Here is a 19,242-nt window from a genome sequence, read left to right on the forward strand (position 1 = left end):
ACTACACAGGCATGAAAGCTGAGCTAGCTGAAATGAACTGGGATACTAGAATAGAGGATATAGCAATAGAAAATCAGTGGCAGACATTTAAGGGGATATTTCAGAATTCCTACAATAAAGAAAAATTGTAAGGAGAGGACCCATCATCCATGGTTAACTAAATAAATTAAGGAAAGCATCAAACTTAAGGAAAAAGTATATAAATGTGCAAAGATGAGTAGCAGGTCAGATGATTGGTCAGAGTATAAAGAACAGCACAGAATGACTAAAAGGTTAAGCAGGAAAAAGAAATTAGAGGATGAGGAAGCAAGCTAGAAATGTAAAAACAGATAGCAAGAGTTTCTACAGGATAAGAGTAAGTTAAGTGAGTGTTGGTCCTCTAGGGAGTGATAATGGAGAGTTAATAGTAGATAATAATGAAATGGCAGATGAAATGAACAAATATTTTGCTTCTGTCTTCGCTACAGAAGATACAAAAAACATTCCAGTAATAGCTGTAAAGGTGGAAGGGAGAGATGAACTTGGTGAAATTACAATCACTAGGAAAGCGGCACTGAACACTGATGGAGCTGTGGGCTGACAAGTCTCTGGGTCCTGATGGACTTCATCCTAGGATCTTAAAAGAGATGGCTAAGAGAGGTAGTAGATGTGTTGATAATTTTCCAAAATTCGCTGGATTCTGGAAAGGTTCCATCAGACTGGAAAGTAGAAAGTATTACCCCTCTATTCAAGAGTGGAGGAAGGCAGAAAACAGTTAGCTTGGCCAGTTAGCTTGACGTGTGTAGTGGGGAAGGTGTTAGAATTGATCATTAAGAAGGTTATAGCTGGGCACTTAGAGAAACACAACGTCAGCATGGTTTTGTGACAGAGAAATCATGTTTAACCAATTTATTGGAGTTGTTTGAAGGAGTAACATGTGTGTGGATAAAGGGGAGCCTGTAGATGTGCTGGCCTTGGATTTGCAGAAAGCATTTGATAAGGTGCCACATCAAAGGGTATTGTGGAAAATAAAAGCTCATGGTGTGGGGGGCGTGGGGGCAGATAACATATTAGCATGGATAGAAGCTTGGCTGGCTGCCAGAAAACAGAAATGGGGCATTTTCTGATTGGCTGGATGTGACGAGTGGAGTCTTGCAGGGGTCTGTGCTGGACCTCAACTTTTTACAATTTATATCAATGACTTAGATGAGGGGAGTGAAGGCATGGTAGCTAAATTTGTAGATGACACAAAGATAGGTAAGAAAGTATGTCGTGAATGAGGACATAAAGAGGTTGCAGACGGACATAGATAGGTTGAGTGAGTGGGCAAAAGTTTGGCAGATGGAATATAATGTAGGAAAATGTGAAGTTGTTCACTTTGGCATGAAGAATAAAAAAAGCAGAGTGTTACTTAAATGGAGAATGACTGCAGAATTCAGAGATGTAGAGAGATCTAGGTGTTCTAGGGCATGCATCACAAAAGTTAGCATGTTTGTACAGCAAGTAATTAGGAAGGCTAATGGAATGTTATCCTTTGTTATGAGAGAGATTGAACGTAAAAGTCAGGATGTTATGCTTCAGTTATACAGGCCATTGGTGAGACTGCACCTCGAATACTGTGTGTAGTTTTAGTCTCTTTCCTTAAGGAAGGATGTAAATGCATTGGAGGCAGTTCAGAGGAGGTTTACTAGATTGATACCTGGAATGAGCGGGTTGTCTTATGAGGAAAGGTTAGACAGACTGGGTTTGTTTCCACTGGTGTTTAGAAGGGTGAGGGGTGACTTGGTTCAGTATATAAGATCCTGAAAGGTATTGACAAGGTGGACATGGAAAGAGTGTTTCTTCTTGTGGGTGAGTCCAGAACAAGGATTAAAATTAGGGGTTGCCCTTTTAGGACAGAGATGAGGAGAAATTTTTTCACTCAAAAGGTTGTGCAACTTAGGCATTCTGCCTGAGAAAGCAGTGGAGGCAGGGTCAATGAATATTTTTAAGGTGGAGGTAGATAGATTCCTGTTAGGCAGGGGAATCAAAGGTTATCGGGGTAGATAGGAATGTAGAATCCAAAACACAAACAGATCAACCATGATCTTAATGAATAGCAGAGCAGGCTCAAGAAGCTGAATAGCCTACTTCTGCTCCTATTTCTTATGTTGGTATGTAAAATCAAGTAGAGGGCAATAGTAGATCTTTTTAAAATATTGGTTCCATGTCAGAAGAAAGCTGGCCTTGATGGAATTAACATTGCCGCCGAATAAAATTCTTCACCACACTTAGCTGACACCTGTGTCTAAATGTGTGAGAGAAATAAGACATGCATGTATACCAAAACATTCACAAAAATGCAACTCAGTCAACTCATTTCACAATAGCAACGCCTTGTGATGAGACGGGCATTCGTCTGCCCTGGTGACCGGTGACCCTGCCTCAAATGGACTAGACAGTATAGTGGTGATGCAGGTCATGGTGATGCCATTGGGTGCAGGTTGAAATTTTACCGGCACCCAATGGCATCAAAAGAGGGCACCTAATGCTTGAAAGAGGCCAAAGAATGTAAAAGCAAAAAATTTCTAAAATCTTCCTACCAGATATGATTTCAATGACTTCTTTTCTAAGCTGCTGAAACATTTTCTAGGCCCAGAACAGAACCCGTTACTGTTTTCAGCAGGGGGAAGTTTGAGATGATCAAAGTCTGTTAGTCTGAATTGCTAGCCTAGTCCAAGAAAGCTCCCAGAAGCATCTCAGAGTTGTACCCTGACATAATGATCTGAAGTTTACAGTAAGAATAACAGTGAGGCTATCAGCATTCACTAGAAGTAGGAGGAAATAGGGCAGCAAGTTCTGGTGTCTGCATATGAGCAGTTAAACACAGAAATGTACAATTTGCCCTCCTCCTCCATAAGCTTCGCTCCACCAGAACCCCCACTGATAGATTCAGCATTAAAATATATGAAGGATGTGAAGTGCTGGTACTTAACAACTATATACCCACTAAACATGCCTGAAAGTCAGGGATGCATGCAGATGTAAGTGAATTTTTAATAAGTGATAAGTCTAAATTACTGCCAAAAACCTCTCTGGCCTGAAAATTTAATTTTACAAGTGTGGAGTCCCCTTTCTTCAGAGTTTAATTTTTTTGGAGTTTAAAAAAAATTGACTTTTAAAAAAAATTTGGTCTTTTTGCAAATCTCTCTCAATTCCCATCTTTCTTCCCTCTCTTTGGGTGGAATTTTTCATAAATCAGAGTAAAGTGCGGTGGCAGGTGTTTTCGATATTGCCCACCCTGCCGACCGGAATGGCAGGAACTCACGCCCAATTCTGCGCTTGGAGCTTCACTAATTATGCAAAGGTATGTATCGGTCCGAATCACCTGGCGGGTTGGGAGTTGATTTATGCGGCCGCAGTCAGCTGGGCGGGTTTGCAGGTCCGGGCACCAGTTTTGAAGGCCAGTCCAACACACAATCTCACGCTCCCCAGCCCACCAGAGATGTCTGGCAACAAGAAAAGGAAGACCGAGAGCCTGAAGAACAAGGCATCACCACTTCATGCACCAGGATCTCCAGGCCTTGATCAGAGGGGTGCAGGCGCACAGGTATGCGCTCTATCCCAGGGTTGGCTGTAGGAAGCACAGCAACCTCACCTCTCTGGCCTGGAAGGCCGTTTCAGAGCAGGTCAACATGGCTGGCAACCGGGCATGAAATGCCACTCAGTGTAGGAAGAGGATGAGTGATCTCCTCCATTCTGCCAGGGTAAATCATCCTTCAACATTCTCCAATTCAAACACTCATCATGGCATCATGCACTCAAATGGCTCCTCTCTTCAGGGGTCTCACGCAACCATTAGTGAGGGACACATATCAGCTCTTGTTCTCTCATCGAGACTTTTACATCACTGCCATCCCATCTGTAATGTTGGTCACACTTCATCCTCTGGCCTTTCTGGGAAGGGCTCACCACACACAGGGGTCATGCATCTCACCCAACCTTTGCTCCATCCCTTCTCATCACATGCCTTTCTTTCTTCTTCATTCAGACCAAGCTAGCGCACAACAGGTGTGAGAAAGTGCAGAACGGGGGAGGAACGTCTGACATCGTTGCCCTCGGCGCTGAGGCGGACAGAAATCTCTCCTGTGGGGAGAGGGAGATCGGCCTCTCCCAGCAACCTAGTACGGGTCACAGCTCCATCACTTCATCAAATCCTGACATTCACAGTGAGTCACATGCAGTCTTATCTAGCTCATGCTCATTAGCTGAAACTCTATTTTCCAGGCACCAGCAGATTGAAGCCCCCGAAGCCAGTCCAGCACCACCAGTGCGACTTCATCAGAGGAGGAAGCTCTGGAAGAACCATCATGGTGCTCACACGCGCCCTCCACCAGCTCAGAGACACACGTCGATGGGGCACAGATGCAGATTAAGCTCTGGCTCATTTTCTGGGGAACACCTCACTGGCACATCCCCGCAGCAGTTGGAAGCAGTGACAGCCCAGATCTCTGGCACTTGGAGGACTGCTGGAGGCCAGTCACTCGCTTGGTTTCTGGAAACGGCCACCAAACCTATGCTGGAGATGTAACGCCAGGAGGCAGAGATTCGACAGTCAGTCAGCAGACTTGAGTGAATGATGAAGGAGTCAGTCCGTGTTCTTTTTCGTGGCTCCGACATGCAAGTGCCTCGAGGTCACCATGAGAAGGGTGGCAATCACTTTGGAGACCTTGGTCCAGCAGGTTTGTGCCAGATTTGCACTCGGCCCTGTGCTCTGTGGCCACACGTCCTGGTGGGCACCATCAGGATGTAGGCAACATGGGGACAAGGCACCCTGACCCCTCTCCAGATCCACCATCCTCTGCAGGAGCCAGGGCAGGGCCCTTGGGTACCCACAGGGAGGATGAGCGTCAGCCGGACACCAAGGGGGCCTCCTCTCAGGATATTCCAAGAGTGTGCAGCCGCTCACAGCCTGCTCTGCAAGTGACCCCATCCACTCCAGCTGCTCAGGCTGCCGAGAGCACTTCTGCCCGAGCAGGTGACCCTTATTAGTCCGGGGCCCCCCAGGCTACGGGACACCAGAGGATGCCCGCCAAGGTCATCACAGACATCAGGACGTAGCAGTCAGCAGGGTGCCTCCACCTCTGCTGCAGATGTCGGGGCTGCACCCAGGCATAGCGGTAGAATTAGGAAAGTTAAGAAAAACTGATGTCACTTTTGGGTCACGGGTGTGCTAGACATGGAAATAAATTGCACTTTTGTTAATACATTTGATCGTTACGTGAATGTTCCCGTCAACTGAAGGTGTTGTGATTTTGTGCTTTGGAATCCTCTTATTTCGAGGTTTAGCCTTCCTCCCACTCAATGATAGTGTCTCACTGTGAGATTCACCTTCCTGTCTTGTCAATTTCAGTTGAACTATTATCTGCACCCCTTTTGTGATGTCAAGGGGATGTGTTTAAATCTTTATTGGAAATGTGTGATGTAAGCATTTCTAATCCTTCTTCCTCAAAGAACACCATTGAGTGAGGGCAGCTCATCAGCATTGATAATCAGTGACATTTGTGTCTCCTCAGTGGTGGCAGAAGAAAACACATGCACGGGAGGAGGAGATCCCTAGGCATGTCCACATTTCAGTCGCAGCAGTGTTTGCATCATTAGATGGTGGAAAAGGCTTCAAATCTTCTAACGCATCGCTCTTGTTCCTAAGTGGACTCTGAGTTCCAGAGTGAGCTCACTCACAGGGCCCCACGGACCAAAGCAAAGATCACGGCCTGGTGAGTCATGAGGCAAGTGTGAATGCTAGGACTCGTTCTTGCTGCAAGTGGGTGGACATCCCCTGAGTTGAAAGAGAATGGCATTGAGGGCTAGGAGAGATGTGACCATATTCCCTCTTCCTGGAACCTGTCAGCGATTAACGTATCATGAGCACATCTCCCATGTCTTCCTTCCTCAAGGCATGATTACACTTATACTAACACTCAGCATCTATTGAGGTTCTTGGGTCTCCAGATCTTCATTCTCCGATGAACTCTCATCCTCCTCCAGTTCATCCTCTGGCAGGGGTTCACCTCTTTGCATTGCCAGATTGTGAAGGGCACAACACACTGCGATGATGCGGGAAACTTTGTTGGGAGTATATTGCAGTGAGCTACCTGAGTAGTGCAGGAATCTGAAATGCATCTTCAGAAGCCCTATGGTATATTCTATAAGGGAGCATGTGGAGCTGTGAACAGTGTTGTATCTCTCCTCAAAACGACTCCAAGGCAACGCACTGGTGTCATCAGCCAGCATTTCAGTGGGTACCTCTTATCCCCAAGCAGCCATCCCTGCAGACATAATGGTTCCTCAAAAATCTCAGGCATCTTGGAGTGACTCAGGATGTAGGAGTCATGATAAATCCCAAAGTACCTTGCACAAACGTGCAGTATGTGCTTCTGGTATTCACACACCAGTTGTACATTGATGGAATGATAGCCCTTACATTTTATAAACATTAGGGGCTGCTGCCATGGAGTCCGTATAGCCACATGGGTGCAGCCTTTTGCACCCTGCACTCTTGGGAAGCCTGAGATGGTGGCGAAGCTAGTGAATCTCACAGCCTGGCTATCTTCATCCAGAGCAAACCTGACATAATGATGGGCCTTCCTGTAAAGGGCATCTGTGACCTCCATTATGCATCGATGTGTTGAGGACTGAAGTCCTTGGAAAGACCAAGAGGCCAAGAAATTGAGTGCAGCAGTCATCTTCAAAGCCGGGGGTACCCTCCAACTCCACGTGGCGTCAGGGCTTGAAGAAGAATGTGGCATATGTGATGTACTAAAGCTCGGGATAAGTGCAGACAAGCACGGCATTGCCTCTCACTCATTTGTAAATAGGAGACTCTTCTATGATAAACCCCAGGTCTGGTGAGTTTCCCCCATTGTCTGGGTTTCTCCTCCTGTTCATGCTGTGGCTCTGCTTGACCATGTCCCTCCTGCTGGAGCTGCGTGTAGAGTTGCCTCTCCCTCCTTCATTGCATTAGGACTCTGACAAAGGCAGCATTGAGCCCTGGGTCCATATCTGATTTTGCCTTCTCTCTGAAGGGAAACATTGAAGACGTTAGTGATTCAAGGGGCAAGAAAGCGAAGCTCATAGATGACACATTTGGAGATTGTAAGGGTTTCCTGCCCTACTTGCATTATGGCTGATGCCACCTTGTACCCGAGACACTAGCACACACATCAAGGTGACCAAGATGGCATTGCAGATGTAACATCTTAACCCCTGCGTGGGATGCTGAAGTTTAACTGAGATGAGTGACCCAACCTAGCTCTGTGCTCCAATCTCTGATGAGGTATATTAATGACCAATCGATTACTCATGGTCAATTAGTGAATGTCATTTGGCCCATTAGGAGTGTCACAGCTGGTGAACATGTGACAAGCCTTCATTGCTGGAATGCCATATATGATACAGCTGTGCCTCCTTCACTTTTGCCTACATTCCCAAATTCTACATTCCTAATTCTACATTCCTGTGTTACTCTTGAGATACAGCAACTGTGACATGTAGACACTAAATTCTGAGTAGCCTTTTAACATTGCTAATGAAGCCATTGGCTTTCAGTTGCTTTCATCACAAGGTGGTATTCTGCTTTCTTTCTAAGCACACTCCTGCAGCAACATGGGGTTCAAGGGTGACCCCACAAAGGCCCCCATCATGTTCGCCCTTCCCTCTCACTGCCACTCCATAGCCTTCCCTCCCCATTGCCCCCATAGTATTCGACGTTCCCTCTCACTGCCTGCCTTCCCCACTGCCCCTAAAATGTTTATCCTTCTCTCTCACTGGTCTTCCCTCCCTGTTGCCCCCATCATGTTCGTCAACCCGACCCTCGCCTCACAGCCCACCCCCGGTTGAAGTGCTATGTCTCTTAAAGTGGAGGCCTGCATGAGTACCACAACACAGTGGTGTTCCTCAGAACAGTGAAAGAAAAGAGAAGAAGCTGTCCAACCCTACAGCCCCAACAGAATGGCGTTCATCGCAACAAGACCGGCGCGGTGCTATGGCAGATATGTTACACTCACCTCGAAGTTACCAGTGAACTGAGGTCTGACTTGTGCACGCCATCCTTTTTCAAATGCGTTTAAGGCCGATGTAATTTCCTGCTGGTGTGACGGGAGATTGGAAGGCGTGGCAAGCTGCCGGTGAGTATTCACGACATGCGAATGAATGCAAATGGTGTTCGTGCCACTGGTCGGCAGGATAACTGACCCACCATGAGCACACCGTCGGGAGAATTGCAATGTGTTTTTACGACGGCGGATTTGCGACTTTTTACCTGCTGCTGGATTCTCTGCTCCCGCCTGCCATGAAACCCGCTGTGGACGGGGTGGGAAAATTCTGGCCCTTATTTTACTTTCTGTACATTATTTAACATTGGATTACATATTCCAATTTATACTTCTTGGTTAAATTCTGCAAGGTGAATTTTCCTGGAGAGCCAGAGGAAGCTTTGGAGGTGGGTGTACCAGCAAATTTGTGCCAGCAGGCAATGAGCTGTTTGCCTGACATGTGAAGGAATTAAATCAGCCCAATTAATGAGCCGCTTGACAGCACTAATTGAAGAAATGCAGCAGTTTTGCTGGGGTCATGCAATCCACCCGCCGTGTCCGCACTCTGGCAAGTAAAAAGGAAGTGGCTGCATAGCAGGAGGTGCAGCCAATGTGGCAAGGACGCCAGGGTTGGCTGCAGGCTTGAGAGGGTTCTCTCTTGGCTGGACACTCTATTGCCAATCGAGGCACACCCGGCAATTATTGAGGCAGTTTGTTCTTTTCTTCCCCTGGCCTCTCGATCCCTGAGCCCACCCATCTCACCGGGGTCTGACTGACTGGGTCTGGCAAAGCCACCCTGACTAATTTTTAAATCCGGCCCCCATGGTGTTCTCACGGTGGACTGCTACAGTGCCAGCACTGGCCACCACCTCTGGTTAGCAGCTCTTGGAGGTGGAACAACCTCAGAGATGGAGCTGGAAGCCATGACCTCAGCTATTTAACAGCCTGACGGCCATAAAATTAGGATGTAGCGTCCCGCTTCATGGAGGCGGACTCAACCCTGACTTTTCAGCCAAGGGGCGGGACTACCACCTTCACAAAACACCCCAATCATTAACTCTGCTGCCTGACCTGTTGAGTATTTCCAGGATTTTTTTGCTTATATTTCAGATTTCCAACTTGATGTTGGTAGGTTGGTTGGGTGGGGAGCTCGGGAGGGTGTAGAGTGATTGCACAGGGACTATATACTTGATAACTCCAAGACATTTGTTGGTTAAAAAACAATGCTGCTTGTCACATACCTGATCTGCACATCAGTTTCAAAAGTAGATGCCTCACATTTCACAGTTTCCTCAAAAGACATTAAGGTGTTCTCTGGAGCCAACTAAAACAATATATAGAACAGTCAGCATCTAATGTACCAGTGTCAGCATTAAACACTCCCAAATCAAGTACAACATGGATTAGATGAAAATATGTTTACCTCTACACTTTTCTATCAATCACTCAGATCAGATGCAGCATGGGTTTGATGAAGAATAAAGCTTACTCTAAAACTAAGTTCTTCCTACACTGTCTTCTTAAGTACTCGCAGGTCACCTACAGCAGGGATTAGGTGAAGAATAAAATCCTCTCTGCGCCATCCCATCAAGCAAACTCGCAAATATAGCACATATTAGATGCAGAGCAAAGTTCCTTCAAGACTACTCAGGATCAGATACAGCAGGAGGCAGGAACAGGGTAAAGGTTGTTTTGTACAATCAATAAAGGCATGATTTCCCACATCAAGGATCACTTTAAAAAGCTGTCAGGTAGTCTGCAAGAACTTCTGTTTTGTTGACTGACAAACACAAATAGTACAAAAACATTGGAGGGGATTTTATCTCTGTCTTGCCGGTGGAAATTGGTCAGGTCAAGGTGAAAATGGCTTGTGTTACTTATCTGCCAGAAAGCTGCCTGGATTCTGCTATGTCTGATTTTAATGAATGTTTCTGGACAGGCAGCTAAGCTACCCACCCAAAGCTGGCTGTGTTTACATTCTCATGTGCCAATAGGAATTCTATTACATGTACAACAACAGATGGCAAATGCTAATGATAAATTAACTATGTTTAATTGTATTCAGATTCTGGGCATTCACTTGAGCCCCTACAAATAGACAAAGGCAATGGGTGTTGTGTTAAGAGGTGTAGACTTGTAATCTATAACTCTGTAAATAAATGTAAAAGCGTGTAAAGATTGGTTCTCGTTTTGTCCTTCACCAACTGCCTTTATGGAATAGAACAGCAGAAACCTACCATGGGTGCTCCACGGTGCCCCATCATAGATGGTCGTGGTGCCAGATTTTCTCTTTCAATGATACAAGGGGAAGAAATTGCACAAGGAATGAAATAAAGAATTATCACCACTCCGAGATAGAACATCGGCAGGACCATCTGAAAAACTGAAAACAAAAGTGTAAGGTAGTCAAAAAGCCCCCATTATAAAAATTCTGGCACTGTAACTATATCCATTCCAGCAAACCGGCCATCTGGCCCCAATATTTACGGGGAAGTAGAGGGGCTGGGAAGGAGCTTTAGTCACTGGGAAGCCCAGAGGTATGGGTTTCCTAGATGGCCAACCAAGTTTAAGGTCAGGATCTGATTAACATTTTTGGACTTCATTTCATGGACACAGCCAGCGAGGTTGAGAGTTGAGAGAATGACAGTTCGGCTGTTGAGAGAGTAGGCCTTCAGCAACAGCTGCAGCTGAGGAATGGCGAGGAAGGATGGAGGGAAAGGGAGGGTTGGACATGAGGTAGGCGGGAATTTATCATGGATCAAAGTGGATATTTGGGGAGTAGAGATGAACCCACTGAAATTGTGGGTAGATGGTAGTGTCTGAGATCGGAGGCAGAGAGATCATGGGTCGTTGTGGACATTGAGAGATGACATTGAGCTCATTGTTGAAGGGATGGACATGATGAGGTGGGTTAGATATCATGAGGGACCCAGACATATCAGTTGAGGAGTTAGACAGTTGTAGGGGATGGTCCAATTGCGAGGTGAAGCACGTTTGCTTGGGGCTCGAGGAGAAAGCACTCCTGGCCCACAAGCAATGCTAGAAATACACATACCAGTTTGATCCAGCTGTTTTTTCCTCTTTTCATTTGCTGGGTTTCTTAATGTCCGGGAAACTGAGACAGTCAGCATTGAATCTGAAACACAGATAAAATCTCAGACATGTAGTCGCATTAAAATTTCCACAGTCTGCCTCCCTCACAACCAGAAGTTAGAATTCCCATTTTAAAATTTTTAACCCAACCACCCTGAGGTTTCAAATTATTCCCTCTAACTCTAATTATTATTGCTAGGCGTTGTCTCTGTTATTTTTGTTACTGGACCTTAGCATTATAAGAACATAAGAAATAGGAGTAGCATGCAGTCTATCAAACCTGCGCTGCCATTCAATAATGCGGGACACCTATATCAACTCCACTATCCCACCCTATCCCTATATCCCTTGATTCCCTTAGCACCCAAAAATCTAATCTCCTTCTTGAATATATTAATCATCTGAACATCCAAAGCCCTCTGCAGTAGAGAATTCCAAAGTAACACAACCCTTAGAGTGAAGATATTTCTCCTCATCTCAGTCCTACATCCACATCTGAACCATTGTAACTTCACCTATACAGAACTTTGGTATCATCAGGATAATTTTCAGACTGTGTTGTTGGGCAGGTGCTTCACTCACTAGGAACACAAATGGACATTCAGGCATGTGCAATACATGATTTTCCAACCATGAATTAAGTTAAATAGGAGTAAGCCTTTGGCTTAGTGGTAGCAGTCCTGTCCCTGAGTTAGAGGGTGAAGGGCTCAAGCCGCACTCCAGACAACCCCAGTGAGTGGCAACTAGAATACTTTCTCCAAATGCTGTTTTGATCCCCAGTGAGGTAATTGTGTATAGACTGGGTGACTATGGGCTCAGTGGTAATATTCCCATCTGTGGGCGGAATTTTCCATTGTGGAGATTAAGTGCACTGGCAGGCGGAAAATTCGACATGATTCCCGCTGGGTGGCGGGTTGGATTTATCCGCCCACTTTTCAGCTTATTAATTATGCATTGACGAGGAGCTCGTCGAATCTCATGGTGGGGCGGGCAGGGATTCGTCCATCGTGCCTTTATTTCATGGGGTCGAAGGTCCTGGTGCCATATTTAAACAGCACCTACACAGACATTCGCTCACTGCAGGCCAGGTGTGATATGAACTTCTGCTTCACCATGACATCAAAATGTACAAAACCCTAGGCTCTACGGTTCAGCAAGGCCTCCATGGGGATTCACCTCCAGGTCATCCAGGAAAGGTCCTCTTTCCTTAGGATGGGAGCAGGAGGTCCTTCCAGCTGACCATGCTGGCCTGAGAGGAGGTCGCCGGGGATGTCAGCGCCCGTGGCCAACAGAGAAGGAGCACCCTACAATGTAGGAAAAGAAGAATGATCTGATGTACTCCGCTTGGGCAAATAAAACTTCTACTCACTTCAAACTCAGACTCTCATTAGAGCATCAGGGCTAAGGGTTAGAGTCCACAGGGATGTCACACACTATCAGCAGATGGAACATCAGCACTGCATGTCTGCCAGCTACTTTAAGCTCACCATCTCATGTAAGATCCTGCACAAACATTGTCTTAATCCCTTACTTGGGAGGACTCAGCAGACAGAACAGGCATGCATGCTTCTGAAGTGCTCTTTCATCCATAATGCTCACAGTCAAACCATGTCTTTGTGCAGGACAAGATCTTCCACAACCAACAGGAGAGAGTGAAGACCGGAGATTGTACCCCTGAGCTGAGGACACGCCCCTCCCACAAGAAGCAGGTAGTAGAGCTCACTGGCAAGCACAGAGGTTGTTCCTGCATGGAAGGAGAGATCGGCCTCCTCCAACAAGCCAGTGACGGTCCACCAGAATACATTTATAACATGGGATAATAACTGTGAGTGAGCTATTATGTTGGAGCCTGTCTCCTCAATCAGCGATTATCTCATCTCTCTATTCCAGTCTCAGGTATTGAATGGCTAATCAATGTGATGCAAGGTCCCACGTTCATTCAAGGGACCAAAATGCACACCCCCCAATTATCTTCCATCTTGTCCCTCAGTTCCATTGAGTCTCACTCAATCTAATCACAGTAAATCACTTTCATTTCTACGTCTGCGACCTGAACAAAGGCACTTCCTATACGAAAATGATGGGTGGACAATACACATCTAAGCCTTACATCTCAGGCAAATATTATGTGGCCTCATGACAATATTTAGTCAAGGTTAGTGATTATCCTGATGCTGTCACACTGAAATCTGTAGTTTGTAGATGTTACAACATTAGAGTCATGACCAATATTAGAGTCTTTCCTCCCAAGTGTACTTTGCAATGGCATTTATTTTATAACTGAGTTTTTGAGAAAAGTAGTATTCATCATCGAGCACCCATAGGCTTTCAAACCTTTCTGTAGTGTGTTTTCATTTCCGTGTTATTCCTTTCTTCGTTCCCACTCTCCCCATGCATGATGCAGAACGATGGAGCTTGGTTCCACTTGGCGTCATTTGAAATGTCTACTAGAGGGGAATGCGTGTGTAATGTCAGAGGTGTGCTGGTGCTGATGAAGCCGTCTACTTACCTGTGAGGATCTTACTTGGCTTCTGAATGGCTGCATAGCGATGCTTTATGGAACCCCTCTGTAATGTCACAGAACGCAAATCAATATGGAATTCATTGTATGACTGTGCACTCATTGATTTAGGGTAGATAGAAAGGATTGGTCTTTGTGAGATGTACAGTGTCAAGGGTTGTAACACTATGAAAGTGATGCTCTGGCACATCTTCCGAGTGCTCAGCAGTATCAATGAAGGGAAGAAGTTATCAATCACTGCTGTGTCAAAACTGAATGGGCCACATTTCTCCCAAATGCCAAGGCAATGCAAGACATAAACTTGGTAAACTTCTGATGAATGCAGGGTAATGAGTGCTTGACAATAATCACAATGGTCCTGCTAAACCACTCTCGGTGAGGGCAATGTTAACATAACTCTCAGCTTTGGGTGCATTCTTTCAAGTAACAAATCACTGCATCCTGATCTCCAATGACATCTTGGGGTTCAGCATCGAGATGGTGCATCTGCATTATTCAAGCATGAAGGCTGCTGTTTGGAGACGATGCTGTCCAGATATAGCTCCGTTTTGAGATGGTCATGTGCTAACCATTGATGAATTAGAGTTGCCTTGACAAGCTGTTGTCATACTGGCATGTGTGCATCCATGTGTGCAATGGCGTTACAGTCTCTTGAAGGATGCCATGCCCACTGACTTGTTGCCACCATTGTTGAAAGGACTGCATTATGTGTAGCTGCCTAAGGAGGTGCACTAGTCGAGCTGTTATAACATTCCACAGCAGCCACATGTTCCCTAGGCTACTGCGCCTTTCAAAGATGACTCCATCATTAGGGTTGAAGGTGAATTATGCTTCCTCTGTGATCATTGTGAGATTGATGACCTTTCCGATTTTGTTGTGTTCCCTGCATCGAAATATGAAGAGAACTCGATCTCAAAAACTTGTCTTCACCTTATTCCTCTTGAAATCTTGTAGCTATGAGGTTGCCATGGGTACGTCTGCTGCATCATGCCTGTGCAATGGCATCCTCATGTGGCTCATCTGAAGCATCGCCTTCTTCAGATTCATCTCCTTCCAGTCCTCCTTGTCTGAGGAGACGTCTGGTTTCTCTGTGCCTCCCTGCGGTAAAACATCCCCCCTTTGCAGCACTAGGTTGTGAGGGGGCAGCAAATAACGATGCCGTGGAGCACTCTGCGCTGAGTATTCGAGAGTCTGCCTGACTGGTCCAAATATCTGAAACGCATCTTTAAGAGGCCAGTAGTCTGCTCTATTAATGGCCTTGTGGCTGAATGTGCAGCATTGTATCTCACTTCAGATGCACTCTGTAGCCGATGAACAGATATCATTAGCATGTCTTCTGGGGATACCTCTTATCATTGAGGAGCCAATCTTCTTAAGTGCAGAGCTCCCTCAAATATCTCTGGCACCTAGGAGTGATGCAAACTGTATGAATCGTGTGAGCTCCCTGGGTACATATCACAAATATGCTGGATCTGTTTTCTATGATCACAAATTAGCTGAACAATCAGAGAGTGAAATCCTTTTCGATTAATGAATCTCAGAGGCTGCTGCCAGGGAGTGGTCAAGGCCACATGTGTGCAGTGAATGTGTCCTTGCACTTGCGGGATGCCTGAGGTCGCAGCGAATCCCACAGCTCTGGCAGTCTGGCTTGCTTCATCCATGCAGAATAAAGCTTTACTGAAAAGGGCATCTGTCACTTCCCTTGGACATTTGTGTGTTGTTGATTGTGAGATTCCACAAATGTACCCAGTGGAGCCCTGGAAGGCTCTGCTGGCAAAAAAGCTCAGTGCGTTGGTAACCTTCTTTAGTAACTGTAGCTTTAAAGAACGTAGTGACTGTAGCTTTAAGACTTATTGTACTGTGTAGTCACATGACAGTGTGAATGAATCAGCCTAAAGCGCAGGGAACCTTACGAGTGGAGCTTATGTCTAGTGGTGGTTCTTGATGGAAGCATGTAACTGCTGCTGAAGCTCTGTAAATAAAGTTCATTGTTTCTCATGAGAAACCTGTCTGGAAAATCAAGCCTATAACAACTGGAGATGAGGATAAATTGGCTCTGGCACTGTATCTTGCCCAGTGAATGTGAGTATCTTGTTTTAAACAGAAGAAAGGGAAAATATATTCACCAGGTATGCTACTTTTTGACAGGATCGACCCAACCCCTTTGACTCACCTACAGAGGATTGGCATCAATATATAGAACACCTCAGTTTCCTTTTCCAAGCAAACGCAATAACGGTGGAGGAAAAAAGGAAAGCAAATCTCTTAACTGTCTGTGGGAGTAAAATTTATAATTTAATCCGTAGTTTGACAGCCCCGAATGCTCCCGATTCGAAGACCTTCAGCGAATTGGTAGACCTCGTAAAGGGTCATTTTCAACCCAAACCCTCCGTAATCACGCAGAGGTTCAAATTTAATTCGAGAGTAAGAGCGCCGGGGGAAACCATAGCAACATATGTAGCGAAGTTGAAACAGCTAACTGAACATTGTGACTTCGTGGAGACCCTAAACAATATGTTCAGGGATCGTTTGGTCTGTGGTGTGCATGATGATGTAATTTAATGATGAATATTGAAGTAAATGTCGATTTTAAAAGAGTATTGGAAATAGTCCTTGCGATGGAAAGCGCTGAGCAGGATTCGCAGGCCTTACAGGGTGTACAAAATGGCGCTGTTTTCCAGTTGGGGTGGCAAAAAACCACTGGACATGGCGTGAAAACCAGGGAGTCAGCCACATAGTGTGAGATAGTCCCTGTTACCCGAAAATTATAAAAATACACAGGAGACAGCTCAGCAGCAAATCTGAAAATGAATTGTTAGCGATGAGGATGTAACCATATCCCTGAATATTGCAGTGTTAAAGAGGTGGAGTGCTATTATTGTCATGAAAGAGGGCACATACTGAAGCAATATAAAGAAAGATTGAGATAGACTCCCAGGCAGCAAACTAAACTGATTGAAGTACATAATGTGGAAGAACCAGAAACCACTAATTCCAATGTTTATTCTCTATTTAATGTGAAAGTAGGGAAAACGCCAGAGCCAATCACTGTTACTCTGCAGGTCAATGGAAAACTTTTGATTATGGAAGTGGATAACGGTGCATCAACCACTGTAGTCGGGGAAGCATATGTTCAAATATTTAAACGAGGGTACTCAACAACTGAATTTGCAGCAGGCTTCAGCCAAATTGAAAACATATATTGGCGAATCATACAAGTGAAAAGTATTATCACTGTACCTGTTTATTACAAGCACCAGACAGCACAGCTCCCTGTGATTATCGTGGAAGGTGAAGGACCAAGTCTTCTAGGTCATAATTGGCTGAGGGAAATTAACATTGATTCGCCAGTGAGATTTCAAAAGGAAGCCAGAAGATCTCCCCAGTTAAAAAAGGATCAAGGCAAGGTACTTCAGAGTGAGCCTAGAGAATCAAAGGACCTTAACAGGTTGCAAAAGGAGTGTATAGCCATTCAGCAACCTGAGGAAATGAAGACTGTCTTAAACAGCAGCATGGAAGAATAGCAGAAACTCAAGGAGACTCTGCTGAATTACAGAATTCAAGATGAAGCAAGTGAGCTTCACAAACAAAAGAGGCAGTAGAAGGAAAAGTCATGGAACTTTCCAAAATACAAGGGGGTGATGAAGTCATGGGTAGCTAAACCCCTGAACTAAACCAAGTTGAGATTTCGCCTGAGAGAAGTCTGGCCGATTGTGAAGTCAAAATGAAGGACAAGACTAAACTCTGTGATAGACAGAAGACGACAAGATAGAAGATGGTTCAGAAAAGACAATGAACAACCGCCCCCCCCGCACTACTACAGGTTCAACACCTTCAGAATTACTTGTACGAAGGCAGCGCTTCATGAGATTAAGCCTGGTACTTTCCAATTTGATGGGGAAGGTAGAGAACAGTCAAGGGAATCAAAAAGTGACTCATGATTTGCATAGTTGAGAGCGAGAATTTACTGTCGGTGAAACAGTATTTGTACAAAACTTCGATGGGGGATCGAGTTGGTTACTTGGTGTAATAGTTTCTGTGACCGGACCATTGTCGTACCACATAGAAGTGGAGGGCTGGATCACCCACAAACACATGGATCATTTGAGAAGAAGGGAGATACCCCAACAAACTGATATTCCATCTGTAACCATTGTAGAACTTGTGGTCCCCGTTGTGATTGATCAACCAACGATAGACATACCGGATGTCTCTGTCCTAGTGGATAACACTGAGCTGCCTGTGCCTAAGGAGGTACCTGATGCTGCTGCGCTTCCAGAGAATGAAGATTCAGTAAGAGATTCTAAAGTCATGGAGCTACGATGTTCCATCTGGATCAGGAAACCACCTGAGAGGCTGAACTTATAATTTCATAACCCATGTATATGTTTGTAATATCATGAATGTAGTTGTTCTTGTAAATACAAATTATAAAAGAAAATTTAAAGGGGGGAAATATAGTAACTGTAGCTTTAAGGAATGTGGTGAATGTAGCTTTAAGACTTATTGTACTGTGCAGTATCGTGTGACAGTGTGAGCTAATCAGCTCAAAGCACGGGGAACCTTACGGGTGGAGTTTGTGTCTAATTGTGGTTCTTGATGGAAGCATGTAACTGCTGCTGAAGCTCTGTAAGCAAAGTCCACTGTTTCTTTTGAGAAACCTGTCTGGTTAACACCTTCAGAGCAGCCAGCATCGGATGCTTTCCAAGTCCGTGCAGCTCGGGTTCCTCACAGAGAATGTGGCAAATATGAGCTATCACATCCCTAGACAAGCGAAGTTGAGGGCACCTAAACTTAATGGCATGTTGCCTGAAAGTGCACCATTATTAAAGCAGCCAAGCTCATTTGTTGTGCCCTCAAGTCCAGCACTCAGCTGAGCCATGCTCTCCATGGTTTGGGCAGGAAATCTAGAGGGTGCTCCTTCAATTTGCCAAAGTTTGCTATGCTGAACTCCTCCCATACGCCCTGAGACCCGTTCCTGATTGATGTTTCTCTGGCTTATTTTTTGAACTGTCATTGTTAGGCGAGATCAAAATGGTGCTGCTGACCTTCGTCAGGGAGACCAGTTTCCCACCTCCCCTATTATCCACCAAGTTCCTCCTATCCTTCTCCATACTCATCGCCTCCAAATCCCCCTTCCTCCTGTCACTATCCAGCCCACTATCCTCCCCCTGGTACCCTTGACCCCATCATTGTCCATGTAGATATTCCTGCTCTCCCCACTGAGCCCTTTAATGTTGATGTCCCCATGTCCTTTGTCGACCTAACCCTTCCCCTTTGAGGCTACATGTACCCTTACTTTTCGGGTCCGACCTCCATGAGACCATCTAATATCCCCCATGACTTTACAGCCGCTGACATACAAGATCCAGATGCCTCCCCTGAACATTTCCATGCCCTCTGCTTCACAATACCGTGACTCTAAAACCCCAGCAACAAATTCCTTAGGTGACTGACCACGTTCTGCACACCATACTGTGCACGACCATCACTGCCCAGAGAGGCCTGCCCCCACCCAAGACTGGGACCAAGACATGCATGCTATGCAGAACCCTCTAACATGGCCCACATAGCCCC

The 19,242-nt window shown here is 45.5% G+C and overlaps 1 protein-coding gene across 2 annotated transcripts in view; it reads right to left on the reverse strand.

Annotated features, from left to right (window-relative positions):
- Positions 1-19,242, reverse strand: part of gdpd2 (glycerophosphodiester phosphodiesterase domain containing 2) — a 162,843-nt gene that overhangs the window by 69,400 nt on the left and 74,201 nt on the right. For both annotated transcript variants that reach the window (XM_078546236.1, XM_078546235.1), the window contains exons 8-10: positions 11,107-11,187; positions 10,289-10,434; positions 9,293-9,375 (exon numbers count right to left, since the gene is read on the reverse strand). In XM_078546236.1, coding sequence (XP_078402362.1) covers positions 9,293-9,375; positions 10,289-10,434; positions 11,107-11,187 — 310 coding nt within the window. The remainder of the gene's footprint in view (positions 1-9,292; positions 9,376-10,288; positions 10,435-11,106; positions 11,188-19,242) is intronic.

This window comes from Cetorhinus maximus, chromosome 8 (genome assembly GCF_964194155.1).
Source record: "Cetorhinus maximus chromosome 8, sCetMax3.hap1.1, whole genome shotgun sequence".
In the NCBI taxonomy this organism is placed as follows: Eukaryota; Metazoa; Chordata; class Chondrichthyes; order Lamniformes; family Cetorhinidae; genus Cetorhinus; species Cetorhinus maximus.